This window comes from Zalophus californianus, chromosome 1 (assembly GCF_009762305.2).
Source record: "Zalophus californianus isolate mZalCal1 chromosome 1, mZalCal1.pri.v2, whole genome shotgun sequence".
NCBI lineage: Eukaryota > Metazoa > Chordata > Mammalia > Carnivora > Otariidae > Zalophus > Zalophus californianus.
Window position 1 is genome coordinate 11906129 of NC_045595.1, and position 27595 is coordinate 11933723.

The 27595-nt window shown below is 43.6% G+C and overlaps 3 protein-coding genes across 3 annotated transcripts; 1 reads left to right on the forward strand and 2 right to left on the reverse strand.

Moving 5' to 3' along the window:
* Positions 1 to 263: 263 nt before the first annotated feature.
* Positions 264 to 1272, forward strand: LOC113917937 (olfactory receptor 10H1). Its single transcript, XM_035722609.1, has one exon. It carries the CDS (start codon positions 325 to 327, stop codon positions 1270 to 1272), a length of 948 nt encoding a protein of 315 aa, XP_035578502.1. The 5' UTR covers positions 264 to 324.
* Positions 1273 to 11237: 9965 nt separating this feature from the next.
* LOC113917964 (olfactory receptor 10H1-like) lies at positions 11238 to 12404 on the reverse strand. Its single transcript, XM_035722667.1, has one exon. It carries the CDS (start codon positions 12402 to 12404, stop codon positions 11238 to 11240), a length of 1167 nt encoding a protein of 388 aa, XP_035578560.1.
* A 13090-nt stretch (positions 12405 to 25494) lies between these two features.
* On the reverse strand, positions 25495 to 26535 carry LOC113918097 (olfactory receptor 10H3-like). Its single transcript, XM_027586287.1, has one exon. It carries the CDS (start codon positions 26533 to 26535, stop codon positions 25495 to 25497), a length of 1041 nt encoding a protein of 346 aa, XP_027442088.1.
* Positions 26536 to 27595: the final 1060 nt, after the last annotated feature.

Consider the following 27595-nt stretch of genomic DNA (forward strand, 5'->3'; position numbering starts at 1 on the left):
TTTCAACTGGGGTTGAGTTTGCCCTCATGGGAACATTGGCGATGCCTGGAGACATTTTTGGTTGTCACGACTAAGCAGGCGCTGGAAGAGGTCAAGGATGTATCTGGCTGTCCAGTTTGCAATCCACCAGGAGGGGCAGGATATGAGAGCTCTCCCTGCTGAAACCTCCCAGTGCATTTTAGTGAGGTTTCCCTCTACTAATTTTCACAAATGTCAGCTGTCATTGATCATGGGCAGCCTCCTGAACAAGTCCAGGTATAGTGAAAGCCTTTCTCCATCCAGTAGCTGACCTCTCTCTGTCACACTTCACCCCAGGCAGCCTCCATGCAGAGAGGCAATTTCTCAGTGGTGACTGAATTCATCCTCGTGGGCTTCTCCACCTTCCCCCACCTTCAGCTAATGTTCTTCTTGCTGTTCCTGTTGATGTACCTGTTCACCCTGCTGGGGAACCTGCTCATCATGGCCACTGTCTGGAGCGATCGTGGCCTGCACACACCCATGTACCTCTTCTTGTGTGCCCTGTCCATCTCCGAGATCCTCTACACCTTGGTCATCACCCCGCGCCTGCTGGCGGACCTGCTCTCCACATGCCACACCATCGCCTTTGCGGCCTGTGTCAGCCAGATGTTCTTCTCCTTCATGTTCGGCTTCACCCACTCCTTCCTGCTCACCGTCATGGGCTACGACCGCTATGTAGCCATCTGCCATCCCCTGCACTACAACGTGCTCATGAGTCCCCGTGGCTGTGCGTGCCTGGTGGCCTTGTCCTGGGCTGGTGGCTCGGTCATGGGGCTGGTGGTGACCATGGCCATTTTTTGCCTCAACTTCTGTGGACCCAAAGAGATCCACCATTTTGCTTGCCATGTGCCACCACTGTTGAAGCTGGCCTGTGGAACTAATGTACCAATAGTGGCCCTGGGCGTGGGTCTGGTGTGCATCACCACCCTGCTGGGCTGCTTTCTCCTCATCCTCCTTTCTTATGCCTTCATTGTGGCTGCCATCTTGAAGATCCCCTCAGCTGAGGGTCGGCACAAAGCCTTCTCCACCTGTGCCTCCCACCTCACTGTGGTGGTCATGCACTATGGCTTCGCTTCTGTCATCTACCTCAAGCCCAAGGCTCCCCAGTCTCTGGAAGGAGACACCCTGATGGGCATCACCTACACAATCCTCACACCTTTCCTCAGCCCCATCATCTTCAGTCTCAGGAACAAGGAGCTGAAGACTGCCATGAAGAAGACCTTCTTTAGCAAACTCTACCCAGAAAAAATATGATGATCTGGGAAGAATTACTTGGAAACAGCTAAATTGTATTACCAGATGCTACCATTAGAAATGGCACCCTGTAACATATAACATATTATTTGTTTCAGAGGTACAGATCTGTGATTCAACAGTATTGCACAATTCACAGCACTCACCATAGCACATACCCTCCCCAATGTCTATCACCCAGCCACCCCATCCCTCCCACCCCCCCACCACTCCAGCAAAAAAAAGAAGAAGAAGAAGAAGAAGAAGATAGCAGGAGGGGAAGAATGAAGGGGGGAAATCGGAGGGGGAGATGAACCATGAAAGACGATGGACTCTGAAAAAGAAACTGAGGGTTCTAGAGGGGAGGGGGTGGGGGGGATGGGTTAGCCTGGTGATGGGTATTAAAGAGGGCACGTTCTGCATGGAGCACTGGGTGTTATACGCAAATAATGAATCATGGAACACTACATCAAAAACTAATGCTGTAATGTATGGTGATTAGCATAACATAAAAAAAAAAGAAATGGCACCCTGTAAACATGTAATAACCTATATTTATCTGATGCTTTCAGGTTTACAAGTACTCCTGAAGGCAATATCCAAACGTACACACAATGGTTAATCAGCATTAAGAGTGTATTAAGATGTATGAGATGATGACACACAGAGAAAATCAGATTTCATGATTCTTACTTGCTGCAGGACACTTTATGAGGCAGCATCAAACCTAGGATCTGTTCTTCTCCTGCCAGAAGCCAGGGTGGTCTAATTACTCCCGTGACCTTTAATCCATATTTTGAGGAGAAATGGAAGATGTCAGGTCTCCACCTTCTACTAGGCAGCAATGGGTACCTACAGCATGGATTTTGCAAGGCTACAAAAGACTAAGCTAGATTATAACAGAGGAGAGCAAAGGACCCAAAATTTCGGCATTATACAGATCTGTGCAATAGCAGTTAGAAACAGTAATAAAGCAGACTCACACACACACACACAAAATCAAGGAAACCTCTGCATTTCAAGTGTGCATTTTGAGCAGCTGCAGAGAAACAGAGACATCTTCACAATAAGTTCAGGGAAAAAGTCCCACCGTGAGAAATTCCCTGTTGTGTTAGAGAGTGATGTGGCACACAGGCCAGTGGGGAACTCTTTGTTGGGCCACAATGAGTGCAGAGTCCAGGATAAAGGTGTATCTCATGATCAGACCGGCTTAATGCTTCCCCGTGGGCATGAGGGGGTATTTAAGGTTGACCATACTACATAGTATTTATAATTTGTTGAAAATATGTATATTTAAGAGAATCACAAATACTGTATAATATCACTTATATGCAAAACCTAAAAAAGCCGAACTCGTAAAAACAGAGTAAAATTGTTGGTTACCAGGGACTGAGGGGGGTTTGGGGAGATGTTGCTTAAGGGTACAAATTTGCAACCAGTAGATAAATAAGTCCTGGAGGTCTCACCCATAACATAGTGATTATGGATAACAATACTGTACCAGTAACTTAAAAGTTGCTAAGAGACTAGATCTTAGTTGTTCCCACCACAAAAATGAAATGGTAATTATGTGACATGATAGAGGTATTAGCTAACGCTACAGTTGTAATCATATTGCAATATGTAAATGTATCAAATCAACACATAGTACACCTTAAACTTACACAATGTTATGCGTCAATTATATCTCAATAAAAAAATGTTTTCTTTAGGCACCTGGCTGGTTCAGTTGGTAGAGCCTGTGACTTGATTTCAGGGTTGTGAGTTTCAGCCCTATGTTGGGTGTAGGGATTACTTATAAATAAAATTTTTTAAAAAGTTTTCCTTAAGTTGTTTCTGAATATGAATTTATGAGTTATTTTAAAAGAGCAATTTATCATAATACTAATGGACATTAGTTTATGGTGATACTGTTTTACACAACAACACATGTAATTAAAATGCACAAGCAATAAATTAGTCAAATTAGCCAAAGCTAAAAAAAAAGAAAATATGTTTATTCATATTTAAGTTGAATAGTAAACTATTCTTCACTGGTCCTAAAGTTGAATTCAATTTTTCTCTGTAACTTGAGCACTAAAAATATCCCATGTTATCAGGAAGTGGGAGGATGTAGGAAACAACTTCAGTCAAAAGTGGGAAACCCAGACCATCCTCCTTTGCAGAATGTACACTGCACTGCATATTTCCTGTTACCCCTCATGTCCATTATCTCATTATAGCCTCGCAATGAGGGATCAGGGCAGATAAATTCACATAAAGCAGGGCTTTATGTACACTCTGCACACAGGTGACCCCCAAATTCCTATCTTCATCCCTATCCGACTGCCTACGCAGTATCTCCACATGGATATCTAGTAGGCTTCTCAAACTTAATGTGTCCAAAACCTAACTCTTGGAAGTCCTCATTGCTGTTATCATTATCTCTCTCTCTGTCTGTCCGTCTCTTTCTCACACACACACAGTTCTTCCACAATCTTTCTTATCTCAGAAAACAGCAACTCGATCTCAATTCCCTGAAAACATTTCGGCTCAAAAATCATAGAGCCCTTCTCTAACCATACCACACAAAATAGAAACACCCTGGCCATGTCCTGTGTCTCTTGATCTGCGTTACTTATCTGACACGTGCTTATTACCACCTGCATATATCTGCTTGTTGGATATGGTCTGTCTCTGCCCCCAGAATGTTGTTTGAGGTAGTCAGGGACTCTTGGCCCATTTTGTAAACTGCTATATGCCTACACAGCATATGTAAGTTCTCAAATATTTGTTGAATAAATCAATTTAGAAGAAGGACGGCAAATAAGGGTAACTGTGAGGTATATTTTTGTCTATCCAAGCAGAAGTCCAAAAAAATTTTCAAGTTTGTTAACACTGTTGCAGTGGGGTGGGGAAATTGGCTCTCATACGTTGCTCTTTGTGCTTAGGCAGCTCACTTCCTCTCTCTGAGCCTACCCGGAAAGAATGCACAGCACCTACCTTCTAAGATAGTTTTAAGACTGAAGTAAGACATTGGGGCATCTGGGTGGCTCAGTTGGTTCAGTGACTGCCTTCGGCTCAGGTCATGATCCTGGAGTCCCAGGATCGAGTCCCGCATCGGGCTCCCTGCTCAGCGGGGAGTCTGCTTCTCCCTCTGACCCTCCTCCCTCTCATGCTCTCTCTCTATCATTCTCTCTCTCTCAATAAATAAATAAAAATCTTAAAAAAAAAAAAGACTGAAGTAAGACAATGCTTGTAAAGGGTTTAGCATGGTGCCTGGCACAAGGATGTCCACAGTAGTTAGGATGACCTTATAATTTCAAGTTTTGTTTGATGAGCTTGGGATCAGAGAGAGGTGTGAGTTGAGGCAATGACCAATTGGAGCCACCAACTTTGATGTATCCATCTTTGTTATCAGTGCTGCAGGAGTAGGTCTTCAGTGGAGAGGATTGGGGTCCAGCAGGGGGCACCATTGGGAGAAGTGCTGCTCCAACTAAGCTTCCTGATCTAACCCTCTTCTCCCAGAATTGTCTTCTCCTGGAATATCCTCCTCTCCATGGCTCCTTAGCCTCCATGAATGGTCCCCATGACTCATCACCATGGCAACAGCTAATGGCACTAGAGATCGGTGAAACCTAGGTCTCTCAAGAGATAAAAAGATGCTCTGAATTGCGAACAGGTCTGTGCAGTGGTTAAGTGATGAAGCAAAGTGGTGTTGGTTAAATCACATCCCATCTCTTGGCCTCAGTTTCCTATCGTTAAAATGGGTTTAATAATAATGTAGTCATCCCTTAGGATAGTTCTGAGAATTAAATAACATCATCTATGTTGGGCAATTGACAATGACTGGCATGCAATGGCACTCAGTTAATACCAACTTTTTAAGACCTGTTCAATAATTATTTGCAGCCTTCTTTGTCTCAAATCCTGTGCTAGTTTTCGTAGTACAGAGATGGATCCATTGCTATTCTCTGTCTTTGAAGAGTTTCTAGGTTCTTGATGGAATGACACACAGAGAAATACCAGGGCTCTCACCAAGATATGGACCAAGCACTAACGGCCACCAAAAGGGGCATGACTCTCACCAGTGCTCCCCAGAGGACACTTGGAAGTTTATGGAGAATTTTTGGTTATCACAGCTGAAGGAGGGTGAGATGCTCTACAATATCTAGTGGGTGAAGGCCAGGGATGCTGTTCAACATCCTACAATGCACAGAACAGCCCCTACCACAAAGAATGAGCCATCCCCAAATGTCAATAGTACCAATGATGACAAACCTTGTTGTATTTATTCAACAAACAGTTATTGAGCATCTACTGTGAGCCAGGCACTTTTTTAGATGCCTCTAGGGATACAATGTTAAACTGATTAAACATAACCCCTGATTTCAGTGCTTGTACTTGAGAGAGAAAGACGTGGATATTAAACAAATAATCAACCTAGTGAATATATATGACAAACTGTGATAAATGCTATGAAGAAAAAGAAAGAAGTTGCTATGATAAGAGTTGCTTATAATAGGGGTGGCAACTTAGTATGGGGAAATCAGGAAAGGCTTTCCTGAGGACACGGCATTTAAGGTCAGACCTAAGGATGTGTAAGAGTAGGGGGAGGGTGTCCCAGGTAGAAGCAACAACCTATGCAAAGTTCCTGAGGTCCGAGCATGCTTGATTTATTACAGAACAGCCAAGGGACTAGTGGGGCTGGAGAGCACGGGAGGGCTGGGGGATGGAACTGGAGATGAAGCAGTGATCCAATCACACTAGAGTTTGTACTGTATCTCAAGAGTGTACAAACCGACTGGTGATTTTTCAGGTTTTCCCTTTAGAAAGATACCTCTGGCCTCTGGACAGAGATAGCCTGGGGTGGGGGTGAGGGGGAGGAAGAGGAAAACACCCTTGAGTAAGGAGCTGGCAAGGGCAAGGGGGTCAAAGTCAACATTGGAGGAGAACAGAACAATAGAGGTGAAGGCAGTAAATTGCATCTCTTAAGCTGGCCTTTGCCTCCAGCAATTAGCACTGAAACACTCCAATTAGTGCAGGGAGGGAAGGGTCCCCTAAAGTCTGGAGATCTCCCCAACAACAGCCCTTCTCTGTGCTCCAGGCCTTTTAATCACCTCTCTGGGCTCTGGCTCTGTCTTGGGGGATACCAAAGAATGTGGCACAAAGGGGACCATTAGCAAGGAATGGCAAACAGTTAAGAATGGAGCAGGTAGGGGGAACTTCAGAAAGTGGGAGCTGAATACTAGAGGGGAGGTGGGACAGGGCCCCTGGGTGTGGGGACCGGTCCTGGTCAGCACTAGTGAGCAGAGGGGTGGGGGCTGTCTCCAACTCTGTGATGTCAAGGATCATCACCTAAGACCCTGTTGTGTTTACATTGACTTTCTGGCATATATTCCTATTCCTATTTTCTGTCACCAGATAAGTTAATGATGGCTTCTATTTTTTGGTCCTTTTCAGGAAAAACAAATGCAAGGTTATTGGGGGTGGGGCAAGGCAGGGAGAGTCTAGCAGGGCAGGGACTAGGGTCAGGCAAATGAGGCATTCACCTTGACCACCAAATTTAGGGGGCCACCAAAAAATTCAGTTATCTAGATAGATCATATTTAATGCAGCATTTTTTATTTTTATTTTTTTAAGATTTTATTTATTTATTTGAGAGAGAAAGAATGAGAGACAGAGAGCACGAGAGGGAAGAGAGTCAGAGGGAGAAGCAGACTCCCCACCGAGCAGGGAGCCCGACTCCAGGATCATGACCTGAGCCGAAGGCAGTCGCGCAACCAACTGAGCCACCCAGGTGCCCATTAATGCAGCATTTTAAAAGTCAAAATTAATGCAAAAAATTTATGATGAACAGCACATCAACATTTTAAATAAAGATGGGATGCAACGCTGTGCTTTCATAGCCCTGCCTCAAACATCTGTCCTGACCCAGCCCTTGGAGTTTAGAATACGTCACTTACAGAAACAACATACATTCACTAAGTTCAATTTCTCTGGTTGTTTTAAAATTTTCAAAACAACTAATACTAAATAAAGCAAAGGACTAAACACATGGTTTATTTAAATTTCAGGATGCGTTGACATTGATCAATCAAACTAGAGTAAGTTGATTTTCTGATGACCACAGGGAGCCACACTGACACTTCTCGGATATAATCCAGAAGCCATTTTTGCCATCAGCTCTTCCAAATTCACAGTCTCTTACCCATTTCCCAGGTCAACCAGTATACTCCAAGATGTTTCTGGATCTGTGACCAGACAAATTCTGGCTACACCCCAAGACTTGTGCTGGTCACTTATGCATAACTTGTATATGACAACTCTAAGAGGGGCGGCTCTTACCATCCGGGACTCTTTCTCATTTTGTAAGGGAGGCAAAGGATGTTGCCAAATATTGCTAATCAACTATCTCGAATCTTCTCAATATAACCCAGGAACCTGGCTTCAAAAGGGGTCAGAGTTTCTTTTTTCTTATAGAAAATTTATTTAATTTTTTGTGGAATTCAATTTAATTAATTAATTTTTTTATTACTATGTTCATTTAGCCAGCATATAGCACATCATTAGTTTTTGATGTAGTGTTCAACAATTCATTAGTTGCATATAACACCCAGTGCTCATCACCACACGTGTCCTGCTTAATACCCATCACCTGGGTACCCCAACCCCCCACCCCCTCCCTTCTGTAACCCTCAGTTTGGTTCCAAGTTTTTTTAGAGCAAACAATTTGGTGTTTGAACATGACAATATTTTCTATATTAATACATCTATTAATGAAAACCAAAACCAGAAATGCTATAGCCAGTTTTGTCAAGCTTATAACGTGGCTCTCCCATCCTTTCACACTAGGTGTTTCTTCCTAACCTCCCCACTCCCCCCAGAACAGCATATCTCCAGTTCTGCCTCATTTCATTAGTGCTTGCCAAAATTGGTCCCTCCTTTCCAATCTAGGTCTTCATCCCTTCTTGGAACACACTGGCTTCCTCTCCTTGTAACCCCTGAGAAATGTATGCTCCTGATCCCCAGTTCCAACTTAGAGAATTCTAGTTTTTCCACTTCAGGGGAAGAACTTTAACCAATGGATTTAATCTCTTTATATCTCTGTTTCCTCATCTTCCAAATGGAGCTGATAATATGATCTTCCTTGTGAAGTAAAGGAACTGATGTGTATTAGATCATTTAAGACTGTACCTATCAGTAGTCATCAGGGAAAATCAAATCAAAACCACAATAAGATACCACTAGAATGGTTATGATCAAAAAGTTAGATATGTTAGTGTTGGCAAGAATGTAGAGAAACTGGGACCCTCACACACTGCTGGTGGGAATGTAAGATGATGCAGCCACTTTGGAAAACAGTCTAGCAGTTCCTCAAATGATTTAGCATAGAGTTACCATACGATCCCTCAATTCCACTCCTAGGTATATACCCCCCCACAATGAAAATGTAGAAAATGTATATCCACGCAGAAACTTGAACATGAATGTTTATTGCAGCATTACTCATTATAGCCAAAGTCAGAAACAGACCAAATATCTATCAACAGATGAATGGATAAACAAAGTGCAATCTATCCAAACAATGGGATATCATTCAGCCATAAAAAGGAATGAAACACTGATTCATGCTACCATGTGAGTAAACCTTGAAAACATGCTAAGTGAAAGAAGCCAAACACAAAAAGATCAATATTGTATGACCCTTTATAAAAAAAATGTCCAGAACAGGCAAATCTATAAAGACAGTGGATTGGTAGCTGCTTAAGCCTGGAGGGGGGGGAGGAAAGAGGGATGACAGCTAAATGGTACAAGGTTTTATTTGGAGGTGATGAAAATGTTCTAAATTGACTGTGGTGATGATTACACATATCTTTAAGTGGGTGAATTATATGGTATGTGAAGTACATCTCCATAGAGCTGTTTTTTAAAAGACCACACCTAGCTGATGATAAATGGCCCCCAAAATGGGGGAAAAAGTGGAAGCTGTTATCAGCCTAACTATTAATAAGGAAAGAAGGAAGATTGGAAGGAAGGAAGGAAGGGAGAAAGAAAAAAAGAAAGAAAGTTACTTTTGTTTCCAACTCAAATATCTGGCTCTATCTTTGAGCTAAAGATTCTGTAGAGCAGGGGTTTCCAAACTGTCATCATCAGACCAGCAGCCTCAGCACCCGAGAGCTTGTTAGAAATACAGGACTGGAGGAGATTATGCTAAGTGAAATAAGTCAAGCAGAGAAAGTCAATTATCATATGGTTTCACTTATTTGTGGAACATAGGAACAGCACGGAGGACATTAGGAGAAGGAAGGGAAAAATGAACAGGGGGAAATCGGAGGGAGAGATGAACCATGAGAGCCTATGGACTCTGAGAAACAAACTGAGGGTTTTAGAGGGGAGGGGGGAGGGGGGATGGGTTAGCCTGGTGATGGGTATTAAGGAGGGCACGTACTGCATGGAGCACTGGGTGTTATAGGAAAACAATGGATCGTGGATCACCACATCAAAAACTAATGATGTATTGTATGATGACTAACATAACATAATAAAATTAAAAAAAATACAGATTCTAGAGCCCTTTCACAGATGTGTCGAATCAGACACTTTGGAGGGGGGCCCAGCAGTCTGTGTCCTAACCAACCCTCCAGGTGCCTGTGATGTGTCCCCACCTTGGAGACCCATTACCCCAGAGGACTCACTGGGCTGACCCCATACTGCATCCCTGCACCTTGCTGGCTTTGCAACCCAGAGCAAGTCCCAAACCTCACTTTACCCATTTCCTCATTTAAAAACGAAGCACAACCCCAAGGGGCTGCCTGAATCTGCCTGAGCACCTCCCTTGAAGCAGGACCCAGCCTGTGGATGCTTCCCCTTAATATACCTGACTCCACAACACATGAAAGAGAAATGGATATTAATTGAGGATTTCAAGGGAGTCAGGGAAGGGGAATTTACATCAAGCGCTTAATGGCAACTTCATAAACCTTATAAAATGCCCATTTACATGCCTGTTCTTTCCTCAAACTTCTTCGCCAGTCACTGGGCCCAACACCTCCTTTATGTCCTGGTCTACTTCCAGCAACTGGTTTTTCCTCCTGTCCCAGTCCTTTCCCTCAGCCCAGTCCTCACTTCCTTAGTCCTCTCCCACATCTTTGCACCACATGTCCACACATCTTTTCTCCCAAAAAGAAATTCAGATTGCCTCTCTTTCTTTCTGTAATTTGTATCCTCAGTCATTTGGCTCAGCCAACAAAGGCAACACTTGGGGGAGACACCTTTCCACCAAAAATGTGAAGAACGAAAAATGAACAATCATTTTCTTCATCAAAAGTGCTTCCTTTTCCTCAACATGGTATTCAGAATGAGAGCAATGATGTGTCTGGAGCCGAGGACAATGCTCGGCACGCAGTAGGTGCCCAATCACAGTTTATGTATTTTGGGCAAAGCAAGTGTCCCTCATTCACATATTTGCAATAAACCATGCACATAAGCTTCCCAACACACCGATGTGGGCATGACCCCCCCACCCACCACCCCCAGCCACCCTGAGGCACAGGAACCAGGAGGAAGCTGACATACATGACCAATACTGGGGAGGTTGTGACCCCAGTGAATCCAGGAGGAATGAGGTCACTGAGACCGGGGGAAAGGAGAGAAAACACACCTAGAATATAGAGTACTTGCCAAGAAGGCAGGTGGGGGAATTCACATGGAAGAATCACCACCAGGTGCACCCAAGGTGGCTCAGTCGGTTGAGCGTCTGCCTTCGGCTCAGGTCATGATCCCAGGGTCCTGGGATCGAGCCCTGCATTGGGCTCCCTGCTCAGAGGGAAGTCTGCTTCTCCCTCTCCCTCTGCTGCTCCCCCTGCTTGTGCATTTTCTCTCTCAAACAAATAAGATCTTACAAAAAAAGAATCATCACCAGTGAAGCATAATCATTCCCATTTTATAGATGGAAGCCTGAGGTGACTCTACCCAACACATTCCCTGCCACAAAAGAAACCACTTCAGGAGCTCTGGGGATAGAGTTTGCTGAGGAAGGTCTTCTTCATGGCAGTCTTCAGCTCCTTGTTCCTGAGACTGAAGATGATGGGGCTGAGGAAAGGTGTGAGGATTGTGTAGGTGATGCCCATCAGGGTGTCTCCTTCCAGAGACTGGGGAGCCTTGGGCTTGAGGTAGATGACAGAAGCGAAGCCATAGTGCATGACCACCACAGTGAGGTGGGAGGCACAGGTGGAGAAGGCTTTGTGCCGACCCTCAGCTGAGGGGATCTTCAAGATGGCAGCCACAATGAAGGCATAAGAAAGGAGGATGAGGAGAAAGCAGCCCAGCAGGGTGATGATGCACACCAGACCCACGCCCAGGGCCACCACTGGTATGTGAGTTCCACAGGCCAGCTTCACAAGAGGTGACATGTGGCAGAAGAAATGGTGGACCTCACGGGGTCCACAGAAATTGAGGTGGAAAATGGCTGTGGTCACCACCAGCCCCATGACCGAGGCACCAGCCCAGGACAAGGCCACCAGGCAGGCATAGCCACGGGGGCTCATGAGCACGTTGTAGCGCAAGGGGTGGCAGATGGCCACATAGCGGTCATAGCCCATGACGGTGAGCAGGAAGGAGTGGGTGAAGCCGAATGTGAAGGAGAAGAACATCTGGCTGGCACAGGCTGCAAAGGCGATGGTGCGGCTGGTGGAGAGCAGGTCGGCCAGCAGGCGCGGGGTGATGGCCAAGGTGTAGAGGATCTCGGAGATGGACAGGGCACACAGGAAGAGGTACATGGGTGTGTGCAGGCCACGATCGCTCCAGACAGTGGCCATGATGAGCAGGTTCCCCAGCAGCATAAAAACGTACATGAGCAGGAACAGCAGGAAGAAAACGGGCAGGAGATGTGGTGGGAAGGTGGAGAAGCCCACAAGGATGAATTCAGACACGGAGCTGTGGTTTAGGTCCAGCGTGGTGGCCATCCCTGGGTGGGGAGAGAGGGAAGGCAGCCCGGTGGGCAGGAGCTCCGGGTCTGTGCTAAGCCCGGCCCGGAAGGACTTCCCAGAGGGAGAGGGGGCCCTCTCCCTGCAGACCATGGCCAGTCCCTCCACCACCTGCTGCTCATGATGACTGTCAGTGCTCCTCGGAGCTGCTTGGGGTTCACGGAAGATCGTGAGCCTCAAGTGCATAGTACAGGGCCTGGCGCATATAAGAACTCAGGAAATGATGATAATAGTAATAATAATAATAATAATAATAACTACTATTTTAAAATCTCAGTGGAAAGAGCTCAGGGTCTCTATTCAGCCACACCTGGGTTGAGTCCCTCTTCAGAGCTTGTCAGTGCCTCCAGCCATGTTTCTAAGTAGGAATGGAAAATTAAAGGAAAAAGCAACAATTCAGTCTTCTTTTTAAGAAAAGTTATTATGCAAGGGTCTTCAATAAAAATTTTCAAATTGGAACAATCTGGTGCTGGTTGGAATTCCATCTTTGAAAGGTTAATGCAGATCTTGCCATTAGTATCCCCAGTTTGCTGCATCAACTCGGGTCTGTTTGCAAGGCTTAGCAAGTACTACGTGGTGGCTTTTTTTCTTTAATGATAAAACTCTACCATGTTGTCCACATGAGTTAAATAAATTTGAGAAGTTGTTTTAAAACAGTGCTTCCAACAACTACACCAACAGCAACAACATTGGGTTGGTTCCTTAATCTTTTTGAGCTTAGTTTCCTCATCCCTAAAAGGAAGTTGATCATAATAATACCTAGCTGACAAAGTTGTTATAAGGATTAAATAAGATTATACATATAATGTACTTACTATAGGGTATGGAATAGATCATAAACACTGGAGAAGTTAAGAGTGAGGACAGGCATGAGTGACCAGAATCAGATTCTCTTAAAATGTAGCAACTTATGGTTGTATCTCTCTTTTAATTGGGTATTTAATACATTTACCTCTTTTGTAATTACTGGTGTTTTAAGACTTAATTCTGTCACATTATTTAATACTTGAGCTGTTATATATATATATTAATGTACATAGCTAATATATACTTACATATGTCTATTTAATCTGTACAAATACACACAGACACACATACATTCCTATTTACTACACCAAAAGCAAACAAACAATAAGATAAAAAACCCAAACACTAAGAGCATGTAATTATCACCATAAAAGACCCTGTGTGAGGCCATAAAGGAAGCGCAGGTACATTCCCAAGTACCAATATTACAAAGACCCAGGTATCTGACTATTTGGCAATGAAACTAGAACTTAATAAGAAGAGGATAACTCAAAATTCCCAAATACTTAGAATGTAAATATTAGGTTGAACCATTTGACATTACCACAGTTACATAATACTCATTATTCTTCAGGTTGAAAGGAAAATTAAGATGGTTTCACTTATTTGTGGAACATAAGGAATAACATGGAGAACATTAGGAGAGGAAAGGGAAAAATGAAGGGGGGAATCAGAGGGGAGACGAACCATGAGTGACTACGGACTCTGAGAAACAAACTGAGGTGTTAGAGGGGAGGGGGGTGGGGGGATGGGTTAGCCTGGTGATGGGTATTAAGGAGGGCACGTATTGCATGGAGCACTGGGTGTTATATGCAAACAATGAATCATAGAACACTACATCAAAAACTAGTGATGTACTGTATGGTGATTAATATAACATAATAAAATAAAATTTAAAAAAAAGAAAGACTAAGAAGTGCATGATAATGAAAAGTTGAAATAACTAAATTAAATGGATTGTGTTTTGGGATAGAAAAAGGATATGAGTGGAGAGCCAGAAAAATTATAGTAAGATCTGTTGTTTGCTATATAGTGTTATATACCAATGATCATTTCCTGGGTCTGATCATTGTCCTGGGGTTCTGTAAGATCCTGTCATTAGAAGGGGTTGGTGAGGGGAGGATAAGAATTTTTTTGTATTATTTTTGCAACTTTTTCATAAGTTTAAAATCGTTAATAATAAAACATTACAAAATAAGATATCACTCAAAGTTGTACAAAACCTGTTAACAATCTAGGAATTACTTTAAACAAGAACGCACAAGAGCTTCATGGAGAACAATTAAACCTCTATTAGATAGAAAACATGACAGATCATATAAATAAATGGATGAAAAGAAAAGACAATATAATAAAGATGCTCATTCTCTCCCACATTTAATCTATACATGCAATGTAATCTTGGCAGAAATATCTAGTAGGATTGCTTGAGAAAGATGATAAACTTATTCCAAAGAGTTTATGAAAAGCAATGACCCATGAATCACTGAGGAAGTTTTGAAAGGCAGAGTGAAAGGAGGTGGGGGAGTGGGGGAAATTGCCTTCTGAGGTACGGAGACATTCTACAGAGTCTTGGAAACAAAGCAGTGTAGGATTAGTGCAAGGACAGACAGATGACCAGTGGTTCCGAATGCAGACCTCCGAAACAGAGCCAGCCATTTGTATATGGTTAAAGTCACAGCACAGATCTTTTGGAAAGACATGAATTGTTTAGGGGATGCTGTTGAGGAAAGTATCTCTCTGTACAAACAAAAACCAAAACTAGACTCTCAATATCCCAATGAAAAGAGAATCAAGATAGATTAGTAACATAATTGTGATAGATAAAAACCTAGCTAATGAGAGCCAATGTAACAGGATCTTTGTGCTCTAAGAACAAGAAAGAAGATCCTTAAACAGAAAAAAAAGCACAAACCTTAAACAAAAAAGATTCATGCTTTTACATAAGATTTATGAATCATATTAACAAATAGCATCACAGATAAAGTTAACAGATGACAGAGAACAGGATGCTATTTGCAATATAAGTAAGTTCTAGAGCTCTGCTGTAGAGCCTAGAGCCTATACTTAACAATATGATAGTGTGCAATTAAAAACTTCTTAAGAATAGGGGTGCCTGGGTGGCTCAGTCAGTTGAGAGGCTGCCTTTGGCTCCGGTCATGATCCCAGGGTCCTGGGCTCGAGTCCCACATCGGGCTCCTTACTCGGCAGGGAGCCTGCTTCTCCCTCTGCCTGCCACTCCCACTGCTTGTGTTCTCTCTCTCTCTGACAAATAAATAAATAAAATCTTAAAAAAAAACCAAAACTTCTTAAGAATATAGACAACCCTGGGTGTTATACGAAAACAATGAATCATGGATCACTATGTCAAAAAACTAATGATGTATTGTATGGTGACTAACATAACATAATAAAATTAAATTAAATAAAAAAAAGAATATAGACAACAATATTGTATTATAATCCTCAAACTTGCTAAGAGATTAGATCTTCATTATTCCTAACACAAAAAAGAAATAATTATTTTGTGACCTGATTAGAAGTGCTAACTATCACTGCAAGGGCAATCATATTACAATATATAAACATACCAACTCAGCATGTTGTACACCTTAAATTGATACAATGTTATCTGTCACTATATTTCACTTTTTTTATTATGTTAAGTTAACCACCATACAGTACATCATTGGGTTTTGATGTAGTGTTCAATGATTCATTATTTGCATATATTTCAATAAAAAAGAACTTGTTAAGATGATAAATTTTGTTAATGTTATTAACACACAAACACACAGAGGAAGGGGGCACAAGGAATCTTTTGGAGTCGATGGATATGTTTATTACCCTGATTGTGGCAATGGTATCACAATTATAGGCACATATGTCCAAACTCATCAAAATGTATACATTAAATATATGCAGATTTTTGTATGTTATGTATACTTCAGTCAAACAAACAAAAAAATCCACTGACAAGAAACCAATATCTAGAATCTACAATGAGAAGAAAGAGAAATGAGAAAACCAAGGAGAAAAAAGGATCATGATAGAAAGCGAGCAACAGGGCGGGGCACAGGAGATTTACAGCTGAGGAAATGCAATAGGCAAGCAGCAAACACATGAGCAGTTGATTAGCAATTAGAGGAATTCAATTTAAAACAGCAACACTCTGTGAACAGTGAGTACAGGCATCCCCTTCCAACTGCTAGAGCAGCAAGACTTAGAAAGCTGGATCTGCTATGTGTTGGCCCAGATGTGAGATAAGTGGACTGCAGTCACTCTCGAGGGTACTTGGTGGTTCATGGTCAGATTAAGGGGACACTTACCTGAAGTCCCACAAACACTGCTCCAAGGTCTCCATCTGAAACTCGCACACAGCTCAGTGAAGGGACATGGTCAAGGCCATTCATTGCAGCATTGTCTGTGATGGCAGAGAGTCAGGGGCAGTCTAAGAGACCCCCATCACCTGAGGGCGTGGAAAAGTAACATGTGTGTGTGAACCATGAAGTTCTAAACAACATATAGGAAAAAAACAAACCTGACGTCCACATAGCAACATGGATGGCTCTTAAACTGTAGCTCTGGGTGATAAATTAGAAAAGAAGTATATATATTTGGGGCACCTGGGTGGCTCAGTCGTTAAGCGTCTGCCTTTGGCTCAGGTCATGGTCCCAGGGTCCTGGGATCAAGCCCCACATCGGGCTCCCTGCTCGGCGGGAAGCCTGCTTCTCCCTCTCCCACTCCCCCTGCTTGTGTTCCCTCTCTCTCTGAGTCTCTGTCTGTCAAATAAATAAATAAAATCTTTAAAAAAAAGAAGTATATATATTCATATTTATACCTGTATCACTGATAATATATATCTCAATGATACACGCATATATATCATGATACACATATCTATCATATACATATATTACATACATTTAATAACAAGCTTTCAGGTACTTACCCAGTACTTACCCAGGGCAGGCCTCACCCCAATATTACAACACTGCTTCCATCCTCCTGACTCCCCTCCCCCAGAAGATTGTCATTAAGTTTTATCTCAGATCCATGGTGAGCCAAAGCTTGGAGGACCCAGAATCCCATGTGGAAAATGGACAATTCGGCTGAGTGTCAGAATGGGGTCCCTCATACAGGAAAGCAGCGTTTGTGGGCTACAGAGGCCTGGGGAAGCCCAGCAATTCCAGGAGTACCAGTCTCAACTCCCTCTCTGCCTCATGCCTTGGCCACCTTTCTGACTCTGACTCCCAGCCTCTCTGGCCATGGCTAGCCCTGGCTCTGGCCTCATTCCCTGTCTCCTGGTGAACTGTGCCTGCCCACCTCCCCTTTCGACTCCACCCCTCTGCTGGCTGCGAGTCCAGCCTCTGAGACACATGCACCTTGTGGAGTCATGCCAACCCACGGTTCAAATCCTGTGTCCTCACCATGTGTTGGGATAACCAGAGAACTGCCCTCATGGGTTCCCTGTGGGAAATTGATGCCAAGTGATTAGTACAGAGAAAGTTCTCAAGGAATGCTAGTTGGCATTGTGGTCATTTTTTATCGTCATTATTGGGCTGGTTGTCAGTCACCTTTCTCTTCCAGGTGATGCATATTGGTGCCAAACCCTGTTCTGGGGTACTCTTTATCTACACTGTGAATGCCCCCTACCCCAGGGGTATGTGCTCTAAAATGTATAAATGGTACCAAAAAAGGGGGTCTCTCTTGGCTCTGTGTCTCTGTCTGGCACTTGTTCTGTGTCACCCTTCCCAGAACAGCACCTGTGCAATACTCTCCATGGGAGGGGGGGGTGTCTCCAAGTGACCTGTAGAGGTGTGACTTAAGGGAGGAGAAAGGCCAAGGCCTCATCCTAGCTATGGGCTCTCAGCCAAAACCCCCAGCCAGGGCACACTCGGGCTAGCTCCCACATCCTGCCCCTGTGCCCTTCTTTCCTCCTTGAAGGGACACTATTCAACCCACTCAGCTCTCTCTGCTTATGCACCTGTGTCAGAGACTCAAGATCAGGCTCCCAGGAGCGTAAGCAGACAGAGCTGAGCGCCAACAAACAGGTACACGTGGGTTCTGAAATACGTACTGTCAGTGAAACCCAGGAGAGACTCGGCCGGGAACAGAGACACTGTTGCTCATTCTGCACCCCTCTACTGAGTGTGAACCAGGTGCCTGGAGCTTGTATGGGATGGAGATAAGCCAGAGACACACAAATGAGGGTACCATGGTGGGTTGAATAGCATCCCCCTCCAATTCATGTTCACTGGAATGTCAGAACGTGACCTTATTTGGAAATAGGGTCTTTGCAGATGTAATCAAGGTAAGGATCAAGGTGAGATCTTTCTGGATACAGGTAGGCCCTAAATCCAATGACTGGTGTCCTCACAGGAATAGGAAGGGACACACAGGGGGAAGCAGGCTATATGAAGACAGAGGCAGAGGCCAAGGAATGCCTGGGGCTGCCAGAAGCTGGACGAGGCCAGGAAAGATTCTCCCCTAGAGCCTTTGGAGGGAGCATGACCCAACCAATACCTTGGGTTTAGACTCTAGCCTCCACAACTGTGAGAGAATAAATTTCTGTTGTTTAAAGCCACCTGGTTGTGGGACTTTGTCACAGCAACCACAGGAAATGAATATGGACAAACACAAGTGCACAAACACAAACGGTGCATGCAGAAGCACACACAGCGCCGCATAAATGAACAAACACATGTACATGGTGACAAACTCAGTGTCACCCTCTGGCTCAAGACCACTCTCCCCACGCCTGGTACAGAGAACATTTCCTGCCGGGGAATGGACCCTGGCATCCCTGACTGCTGTGGGTCCAGGCTTTGGGGGAAGGAGGCAGCGTGGGCAGTAGATGGACTCAGTGTGGGATCAGGCTGCTGGGACTGTAACCCCTCCTCCACCCCACCTCCCTCTGCTTTGGCTTTCCATGGTCCCCATGCTTTCTCCCTTCCAGCTCCCCTCGCTCTTGCCACCTGTTCCTGGAAAACATTGCTGGAAAGAGAGTTCCTCTTGCCTTGCTTGCAGACTGTCCGCCTGGGATGCCCCGTTTGCAGCCGGGCCTGGGGCTACGCCTCCTGCTACGTGAGGGGCCAGCGATGGGCCAGGGCCACTGGTAAGCCAGGCAGGAGCTTTATCTCCCTGGTGCCCTCCCTTGTGGTGGATTCCCAGAGGTCTCTCCCCAGAGTCTGGGATGCAGGATGCCAGCTCTTTGAAGTCCAAGGGGGGTGGCTGGGGCTCTGGGAATGTCCCTTCTTTGGATCTTTCTCTCTCTTTCCTTCCTCCCTCTCTTCTTGTCTTTCATGCTCTCTCCCTCCTTCCTCCATCCATCACATCTTTACTGAGCCCTAGCTAAGGAACTTGGTCTGAATCTTGGAACCCAAAAAGAACACTGCTGTAACCCTAAAAGAGCCCTCTGTCTAGGGAGAAGCAGAGCTGGATGCAGATGTATTACATTACATAAAATGCAACAGTATAACAATGTGTTATAATCTATAATATATTGTTTTTTTTTATTTTTTATTGTTATGTTAATCACCATATATTACATCATTAGTTTTTGGTGCAGTGTTCCATGATTCATTGTTTGTTCATAACACCCAGTGCTCCATGCAGAACGTGCCCTCCTCAATACCCATCACCAGGCTAACCCAACCCCCTACCCCCCTCCCCTCTAGAACCCTCAGTTTGTTTTTCAGAGTCCATCATCTCTCATGGTTCGTCTCCCCCTCTGACATACTCCCCTTTTCTTCCTCTCCTGTTATCTTCTTTTTCTTTTTTCTTAAAATATGTTGCGTTATTTGTTTCAGAAGTACAGATCTGTGATTCAACAGTCTTGCACAATTCACAGCGCTCACCGTAGCACATACCCTCCCCAATGTCTATCACCCAGCCGACCCATCCCTCCCACCCCCAACCACTCCAGTAACACTCAGTTTGTTTCCTGAGATTAAGAATTCCTCATATCAGTGAGGTCATGTGATACATGTCTTTCTCTGATTGACTTATTTCACTCAGCATAACACCCTCCAGTTCCATCCACGTCGTTGCAAATGGCAAGATCTCATTCCTTTTGATGGCTGCATAATATTCCATTGTGTTAATCTATAATATATTGTAATTGCACAAGAACATTATTTACTCTCTACATTGAGTTTTTCACTCAATTAACAAATATTTAATAAACTCCTACTATGTGCCAAGCAAGCTTTTCCTTTTTGATACTATTTCAAAGTTTTTTCTTTGTTTTTAAAATTAGTGCCAAAAGGGAAAAGCATTATAATTTGTCAATGAAATTACACACCTTATAACCCATTAGCTTAGTAGTTGGAGCTACTTAGTCTTTAGCTGCAAGACTATTGTTATAGTACCAAGGAAAAAATGTTATATGTGCAATAAGATTGTGTATTTAAAAAAAATAGAAACAAGCAGTAAAAAGATGAATTCAAAACATACTGTAACATTATTACATATGTTATATAATATATACTCGTATGTATATAACACACAGATATGTATACACATCCATCCTGGTAGTTCTCTGGAGAACTCTGACTAATCCACAAATCCAAAAGAAAAAGAAGCCTTGTAAAAATATCACCTTTCCATCTAAAGAGATGAGTTCCAGATCTCTGGATCCCTGGTGGTTTTTCCTTTGTGGAAGTATTTCCACCAGGTCAGGCCCCGGCAACTCAGCGTTCTCTCTGATGATGTGCATGTTCATGTATACTTATTATAATGCAGAGGCCTCATCACACAGGAGTTTTAGCATCTCTTCAGAGCTCACACAGTCCACACCGAGCACCGAGAATGTTGCTGGTATCCTCCAGTTCCTACTCCGCTGAGTTCATTAGGTGTAGACCATAGGCCTTGGGCTGGGTACCCTACAGCTGCACAGTCACATGTATCCTCACAACACACCCCAAGGGCCTTGCTGCCAAAGAGCAAATCCTGCAGCCGGGCTATCAGGGCTCCTTCACCTTTGCTGATGGACTTCCAAGGATATTCAACCCTTCTCATGAGCGATCTCAATGCCCTAAGTCTTCTCCATAGAGAAGAGTGGCCTAAGAATCTGGCTTGAAACTAATTTTGTCATGAAACCAAATCACACAGAATGACAGGATGCCGTTTCACGGGTCAGTTTTCTAGGGCTGCTGTAACAAAGCACATAAACCTAGTGACTTAAAGCCACACACATCTATCCTCCTCTGTGCTGGAGGCCAGAAGACAAAATCAGGGTCACCAGGTGAGAGTCAAGGTGTGAGCAGGGCCGCATCCTTCGGGGGATCCAGGGGAGAATCTGTCTCCTGCTTTCCCAGCTTCCAGAGGCAGCAGGCATTCCTTGGCACAAGGTTCCTGGCTCAGTTACTCCAATGCCTCCTTCCAGTGTCACATCCCCTACTTCTATGTCTGACCCTTCCTGCGCACTTTTAGAAGGAGACTTGCAATTATAGCAGGCCCATCTGGATGATCTGGACTAATTCTTCTGTCTCAGATCCTTAACTGCATATCATCTGCATGCAGTCCCTTTTGCTGGGTAAGGGAACATAGTCACAGGCTCTGGAAAAGGACATCTTAGGTGACATTAGTCATTAACACCAATAATTCTAAAATAATAAAATGGAACCCGAGGGTCTCATTGTCAGTGTTGATGTGACAAAGTGTCTCTGTAACTTCTCTGGAGTCTGTTTCTCTCTGGCTGTGTGAAAGGGGTGTGTGCCTGGGGCTGCACCTGTCTTCTTTCCTGAAAGGTGTCTGTTCCTTTCCTGAAAAGTGTCTATTCCTGACAGCCTTCCTCTCCCAGTCAGGACCATACTTCTCTCTGCAGGCACCTGAGAGGGATGCATTCCTGATCACCAACTGCACACACATGCAGATTGTAATGGATTCCTGCTTCACACTTCAGGGCAGTGTGGCTGGGGACAAATCATCTCTCAGATTTGCATTTTCTGCATTTCTTTTTTTTTTTTAACATGTAGTGTTTTATTAGTTTCAGAGGTAGAGGTCGGTGATTCATCAGTCTTATATAACACGCAGTGCTCATCACCACACGTGCCCTCCTTAATGCCCATCACCCAGTTACCCCAACCCCTCACCCCCTCCCCTCCAGCAACCCTCAGTTTCTTTCCTGTGATTAAGAGTCTCTTATGGCTTGTCTCCCCGTCTGATTTTTTAAAAAATTTATTTGACAGAGAGAGAGACACAGCAAGAGAGGGAACACAAGCAGGGGGAGTGGGAGAGGAAGAAACAGGCCCCCGGTGGAGCAGGGAGCCCGATGCGGGGCTCGATCCCAGGACCCTGGGGTTATGACCTGAGCTGAAGGCAGACGCTTAGCGACTGAGCCACCCAGGTGCCCCTCCCTGTCTGATTTCATCTTGTTTTATTTTTCCCTCTCTTCCCCTATGCTCCTCTGTTTTGTTTCTTAAATTCCATGTATGAGTGAAATCATATGATAATTGTCTTTCACTCTTTTATATATATATATATACCCACACCTTCTTCATCCATTCATCTGTTGATGGACATCTGGGCTCTCTCCATACTTTGGCTATTGTGGACATTGCTGCTATGAACATGGGTGCAGGTGCCCCTTCAAATCACTATGTTTGTATCCGTTGGATAAATATCTTAGTAGTGCAATTGTTGGGTCGTAAGGTAGCTCTATTTTTAACTTATTGAGGAAACTCCATACTGTTTTCCAGAGTGGCTGTACCACTTTGCATTCCCACCAACAGTGTAAGAGGGTTCCCCTTTCTCTGCATCCTCACCAACATCTGTCATTTCCTGATTTGTTAAATTTAGCCATTCTGACCAATGTGACATTCTATCTCATTGTGGTTTTGATTTGCATTTCCCTGATGCTGAGTGATGTTGAGCATTTTTTCATATGTCTGTTGGCCATTTGTATGTCTTCTTTGGAGAAATGTCTGTTCATGTTTTCTGCCCATTTTTTATGGATTCTTTGTTCTTTGGGTTTTGAGTTGGTAAGTTCTTTACAGATTTTGGATACTAGCCCTTTATCTGATAAGATATTTGCAAATATCTTCTCCCATTCTGTTGTTCCCCTTTTGGTTTTGTTGACTGTTTCCTTTGCTGTGCAAAAGATTTTTATCTTGATGAAGTCCCAATAGTTCATTTTTGCCCTTGCTTCCCTTGCCTTTGGCGATGTGTCTAGCAAGAAGTTGCTGCAGCCAGGTCACAGAGGTTACTGCCTGTGTTATCTAGGATTCTGTTGTATTCCTATCTCACATTTAGGTCTATCATCCATTTTGAGTCTATTTTTGTGTATGGTGTAAGAGAATGGTTCAGTTTCATTCTTCTGCATGTGGCTGTCCAATCTTCCCAGCACCATTTGTTGAAGAAACTGTCTTTTTTCCACTGGATATTCTTTTTTTTTTTTCAGTATTGAAGGCTTTTATTTTTGCCATATACATGAGGGAAAAGAAGAAAGTGCTGATGGTCCTCCTCTGACTTACAGAGCAATTTTTAATGTATTTATATTGTTTAGAAACAGCAATCTTTCAATTTTAATATTATTTCTAAGGCAAGAAATTATTGGGACAACCAATCAGAGTTATGGGTTTCTCTTTAAAGTTTACTTTCTCAGAATATGACAACAATTTCTATAGTCTTTGGAATTTCTCTTTTTTTATTATGTTCAGTTAGCCACTGTATAGTACATCATTAGTTTTTGATGTAGTGTTCAATGATTCATTAGTTGCATATAACACCCAGTGCTCATCACAACACGTGCCCTCTTCAATACCCTGTTACCTCATCGCCTCGCCGCCCTCCCCTCTGAAACCCTCAGTTTGTTTCCCGGGTCCATAGTCTCTCATGGTTCGTCTCCCTCTCTGATTTCTCCTGCATTTCAAAAATGTGAATAATAATAGATGTGGGTCATATCTAAATGTGCAAAAATAATAATTTATTTTGAGATTTAGAAGAATGAATGCACAGGAAACCCTTCCCACAACATTTGGAAGCAGCAGGCACTCATATGTGATAGCCATTCTTACATTTATTTTTATAAATCATCTTCTGCCTGCAGCCTAAATATCTGGACACAGCTTTGAGTAAGAATTTACACCAGTGGAAAGCCCTCTCCCTCACATATATGCTTCTCAAACCCCAGCATGGAAGTCAGACAGACCTCCACGTGACTCCTTCATTCAGGTTTTGTATGACCTCCACCAACATTTCTCATCTGCATATTAGGAGTACTCATATCCTGACCTCTCTTTGTGCCATCTTGGCATAGCACTGTGCTTACAACACATCCCCCAGATAGACTCAAGGAAACACAGGAATGAGAACTTGCTGTTTACTAAAGGTAATGTGGGGGGAAAGGAAAAAGACTTCCATAAGATGTCAGGTAACAACCCACTTTTAACATTCTGTATGTTCTTACCTAATCACTGAACTGTCTCCCCTTTGTCTGTCTCTGCCTCTCTGTCTCTTTCTTTCTCCACTTCACATTCTGACATACTTGACTAAACTCAGATCAACATAGAAACCTCCTTAGGGTCTATACCCTCCAAAGACATTGAGGAACTATTAACCGTCAACCATCTCCTTGGAGACAAATAGTTTATATTCTTTTGTGCATATGTTATAATTAAAAGATAATGCAGAGGCTCCCCAGTGCCAGTCTGTGGACTAGGTGCATCAGATTCATCTAGGGAGTGAATAAGAAGTACCAATGACTTGATGTCACCCAAGGGCATTCCCTTTCAGGATAGAGGTGACACAAAAATCTGTATTTATATGTAAACTCCTCAGGGGGGAACAAAGCCACATCAAAAGATTTCTTTTTTTGGGGGGGCACCTGGGTGGCTCAGTTATTAAGCGTCTGCTTTCGGCTCAGGTCATGATCCCAGGGTCCTGGGATGGAGCCCCGCATCGGGCTCCCTGCTTGGCGGGAAGCCTGCTTCTCCCTCTCCCATTCCCCCTGCTTGTGTTCCCTCAATCGCTGGGTGTCTCTTTGTCAAATAAATAAATAAAATCTTTTAAAAAAAAAGATAATTCTTATACAACACTGGACAAAGTGCCTGATAAGAAAAGCCCCAATGCTTGTGGTCTTTATTATTATGCTTATTTCTGTTTATCATTATGGTGGAGGAGGGAAGGTCCTCCCTTGCTTGTCCATTCAAGAAAAACCATTAGCATCCGTGCCCAGACATATCCATGTGATGTCTCCCACCAATCCAGTGGTAGACAACACATATTTAGACAGAGGTAATGGGACAGAGTTCATCACAAAGGGTCAAGACAAGAGATAGAGTCTATGCAAGAGGGGGCAACATATTGGGGAAAAACAAATACATAGCCTGCTCCAACACTTTTGGATGCATCCAACAATACCTATTCAGTATTTTCATACACTGAATTCCTACAACAGTCCTATGGAGAGAGTCGTTATTATTGTCAGCCCTGCTATCATATTTCCTCTTGACTAAACTGGCCATCAGGAGCTAAGGGGACTGAATTTTCTCTGGAAGCTTTTCTTTATGGCATTCTTGAGCTCCTTATTCCTGAGGCTGAAAATGATCAGGCTGAGAAAGGGCGTGAAGGCTGTATAGGTGGTGGCCTTCAGAGTGTTATTGTCCATAGAATGGGGACCCTTGGACTTGAGGTAGATAACGGAGGCAAAACTGTAGTGCACAATGACCACAGTGAGGTGGGACACACATGTGGAGAAGGTCTTGTGCCTGCCCTCAGCAGAGGGGATCCTCAGTATGGTGGCCACAATGAAGACATAGGAGAGGATGATGAGGAATAAACAGCCCATCAGAGCTGTGACACACACCAGGACCACACCCAAGGTGACAGAGGATGTCTCCTTCCCACAGGCCAACTTTAGGAGGGAAAGGGCATGGCAGCCAAAGTGGTGGATCTCATTAGGCCCACAGAAGGTGAGGTGAAAAACTATCAGGGCCACCATCATCCCCATGATGGAGCCACCAGCCCAGGACCAGAACACTAGACGGGCACAGGTGCGGGGGCTCATGAGCACATTGTACCACAGGGGGTGGCAGATGGCCATGTAAAGGTCATAGCCCATGACAGTGAGCAGGAAGGAGTGGGTGAAGCCGAATGTGAAGAAGAACATCTGGCTGGCACAGGCCATAAAGGTGATGGTGTGGCAGGTGGAGAGCAGGTCAGTCAAGAGGCGCGGGGCAATGGCCAAGGTGTAGAGGATCTCAGAGATGGACAAAGCACATAGGAAGAGGTACATGGGTGTGTGCAGTCTGCGCTGACTCCTGACAGTGGCCATGATGAGCAGGTTCCCCAGCAGGGTGAACAGGTACATCAGCAGGAACAGCAGGAAGAAGGCAGGCAGGAGATGCTGTGGGAAGTTGGAGAAGCCCACGATGATGAATTCATACACCATGCTATAGTTCTTACCAGCCACAGATGCTGCATCTGGTGAGACCAGAAAAGGAATGAAAGTACATGGCTTAATCCATGAAGGAGAAGCGTAGTTCAGCATCTGAAAACCTATCATGTGGTTAGTTGCATGAATAAACTAAAAAGAAAATGTCATACAATTATATCAATCTAGGCAGCAGTCCTGGATTACTAAAGTTCAATTCCTATTTATGATTTTAAAAATTGATATATAGTTGATATATAACATTGCATTATTTTAGATATACAGCATAATGATATATGCACATATATTAAAGGTTTTTGAAAAGCTTCTTCTCAACATAAAATTGACTAGGACTTTCTTAGCTGACTAAGAATATATGCTGCAAAACTAGGAAATAGTACACGAAGTGGGAAAGCAGGGGTGCATTGTTTTAGAATCAGGAAAAGCCAAGGTTACTCACTTTCTCTGCTGCTCATTAGCAGGGAACAGAAAGCCAGGAGTGGTGCTTGAGGAAAGATATAGAAAGAAGGAATATCAGGATCGAAAGGGAAGAGATGTGATCATCTACCTAGAAAGGTAAATGAATGAAGGTGGAACATATTTGAGCAAAGACAGAATGCAAATTGCGGAAGACTAGATCAACTTCCCAAACTCACAGTATTTCCCATAGAATTGCACCTATAATAATCATGTTAAAGATAGAATTTAAGGAAAACAAAAGATAACATTACCGATAGTGACACAAACTATAATGAGATAGTGTTCATGCATTTTGGCCTCAGCATTTCTTTACACTAGAAACCTATTGAGTCCCCTAGAGGGCGTTTGTTTGAGAGAGCTATAACTCTCCATTCTTACCATATTAACAATTAAAACTGAGATTCTTTGAAAATATTTAGTTATTAACACATTTAAAAGGACAATAATCAACCTTTGATACAACCTAAAGGAACAATCAACTCCTGTTAACATAAGGAACATTTTAGGAAAGTAACTGCATTTTAAAAAACTCATTTAGTAGCAATGTCCACAATAGCCAAACTGTGGAAAGAGCTGAGATGCCCTTCAACAGATGAATGGATAAAGAAGATGTGGTCCATATATACAATGGAATATTACTCAGCCATCAGAAAGGATGAATACCCAATTTTGCATCAACATGGGTGGGACTGGAGGAGATTATGCTCAGTGA

Excerpts from the sequence above, each read along its gene's own strand:
- LOC113917937 (XM_035722609.1), top strand. The coding sequence starts at position 325 with ATGCAGAGAGGCAATTTCTCAGTGGTGACTGAATTCATCCTCGTGGGC.
- LOC113917964 (XM_035722667.1), bottom strand. The coding sequence starts at position 12,404 with ATGCACTTGAGGCTCACGATCTTCCGTGAACCCCAAGCAGCTCCGAGG.
- LOC113918097 (XM_027586287.1), bottom strand. The coding sequence starts at position 26,535 with ATGATAGGTTTTCAGATGCTGAACTACGCTTCTCCTTCATGGATTAAG.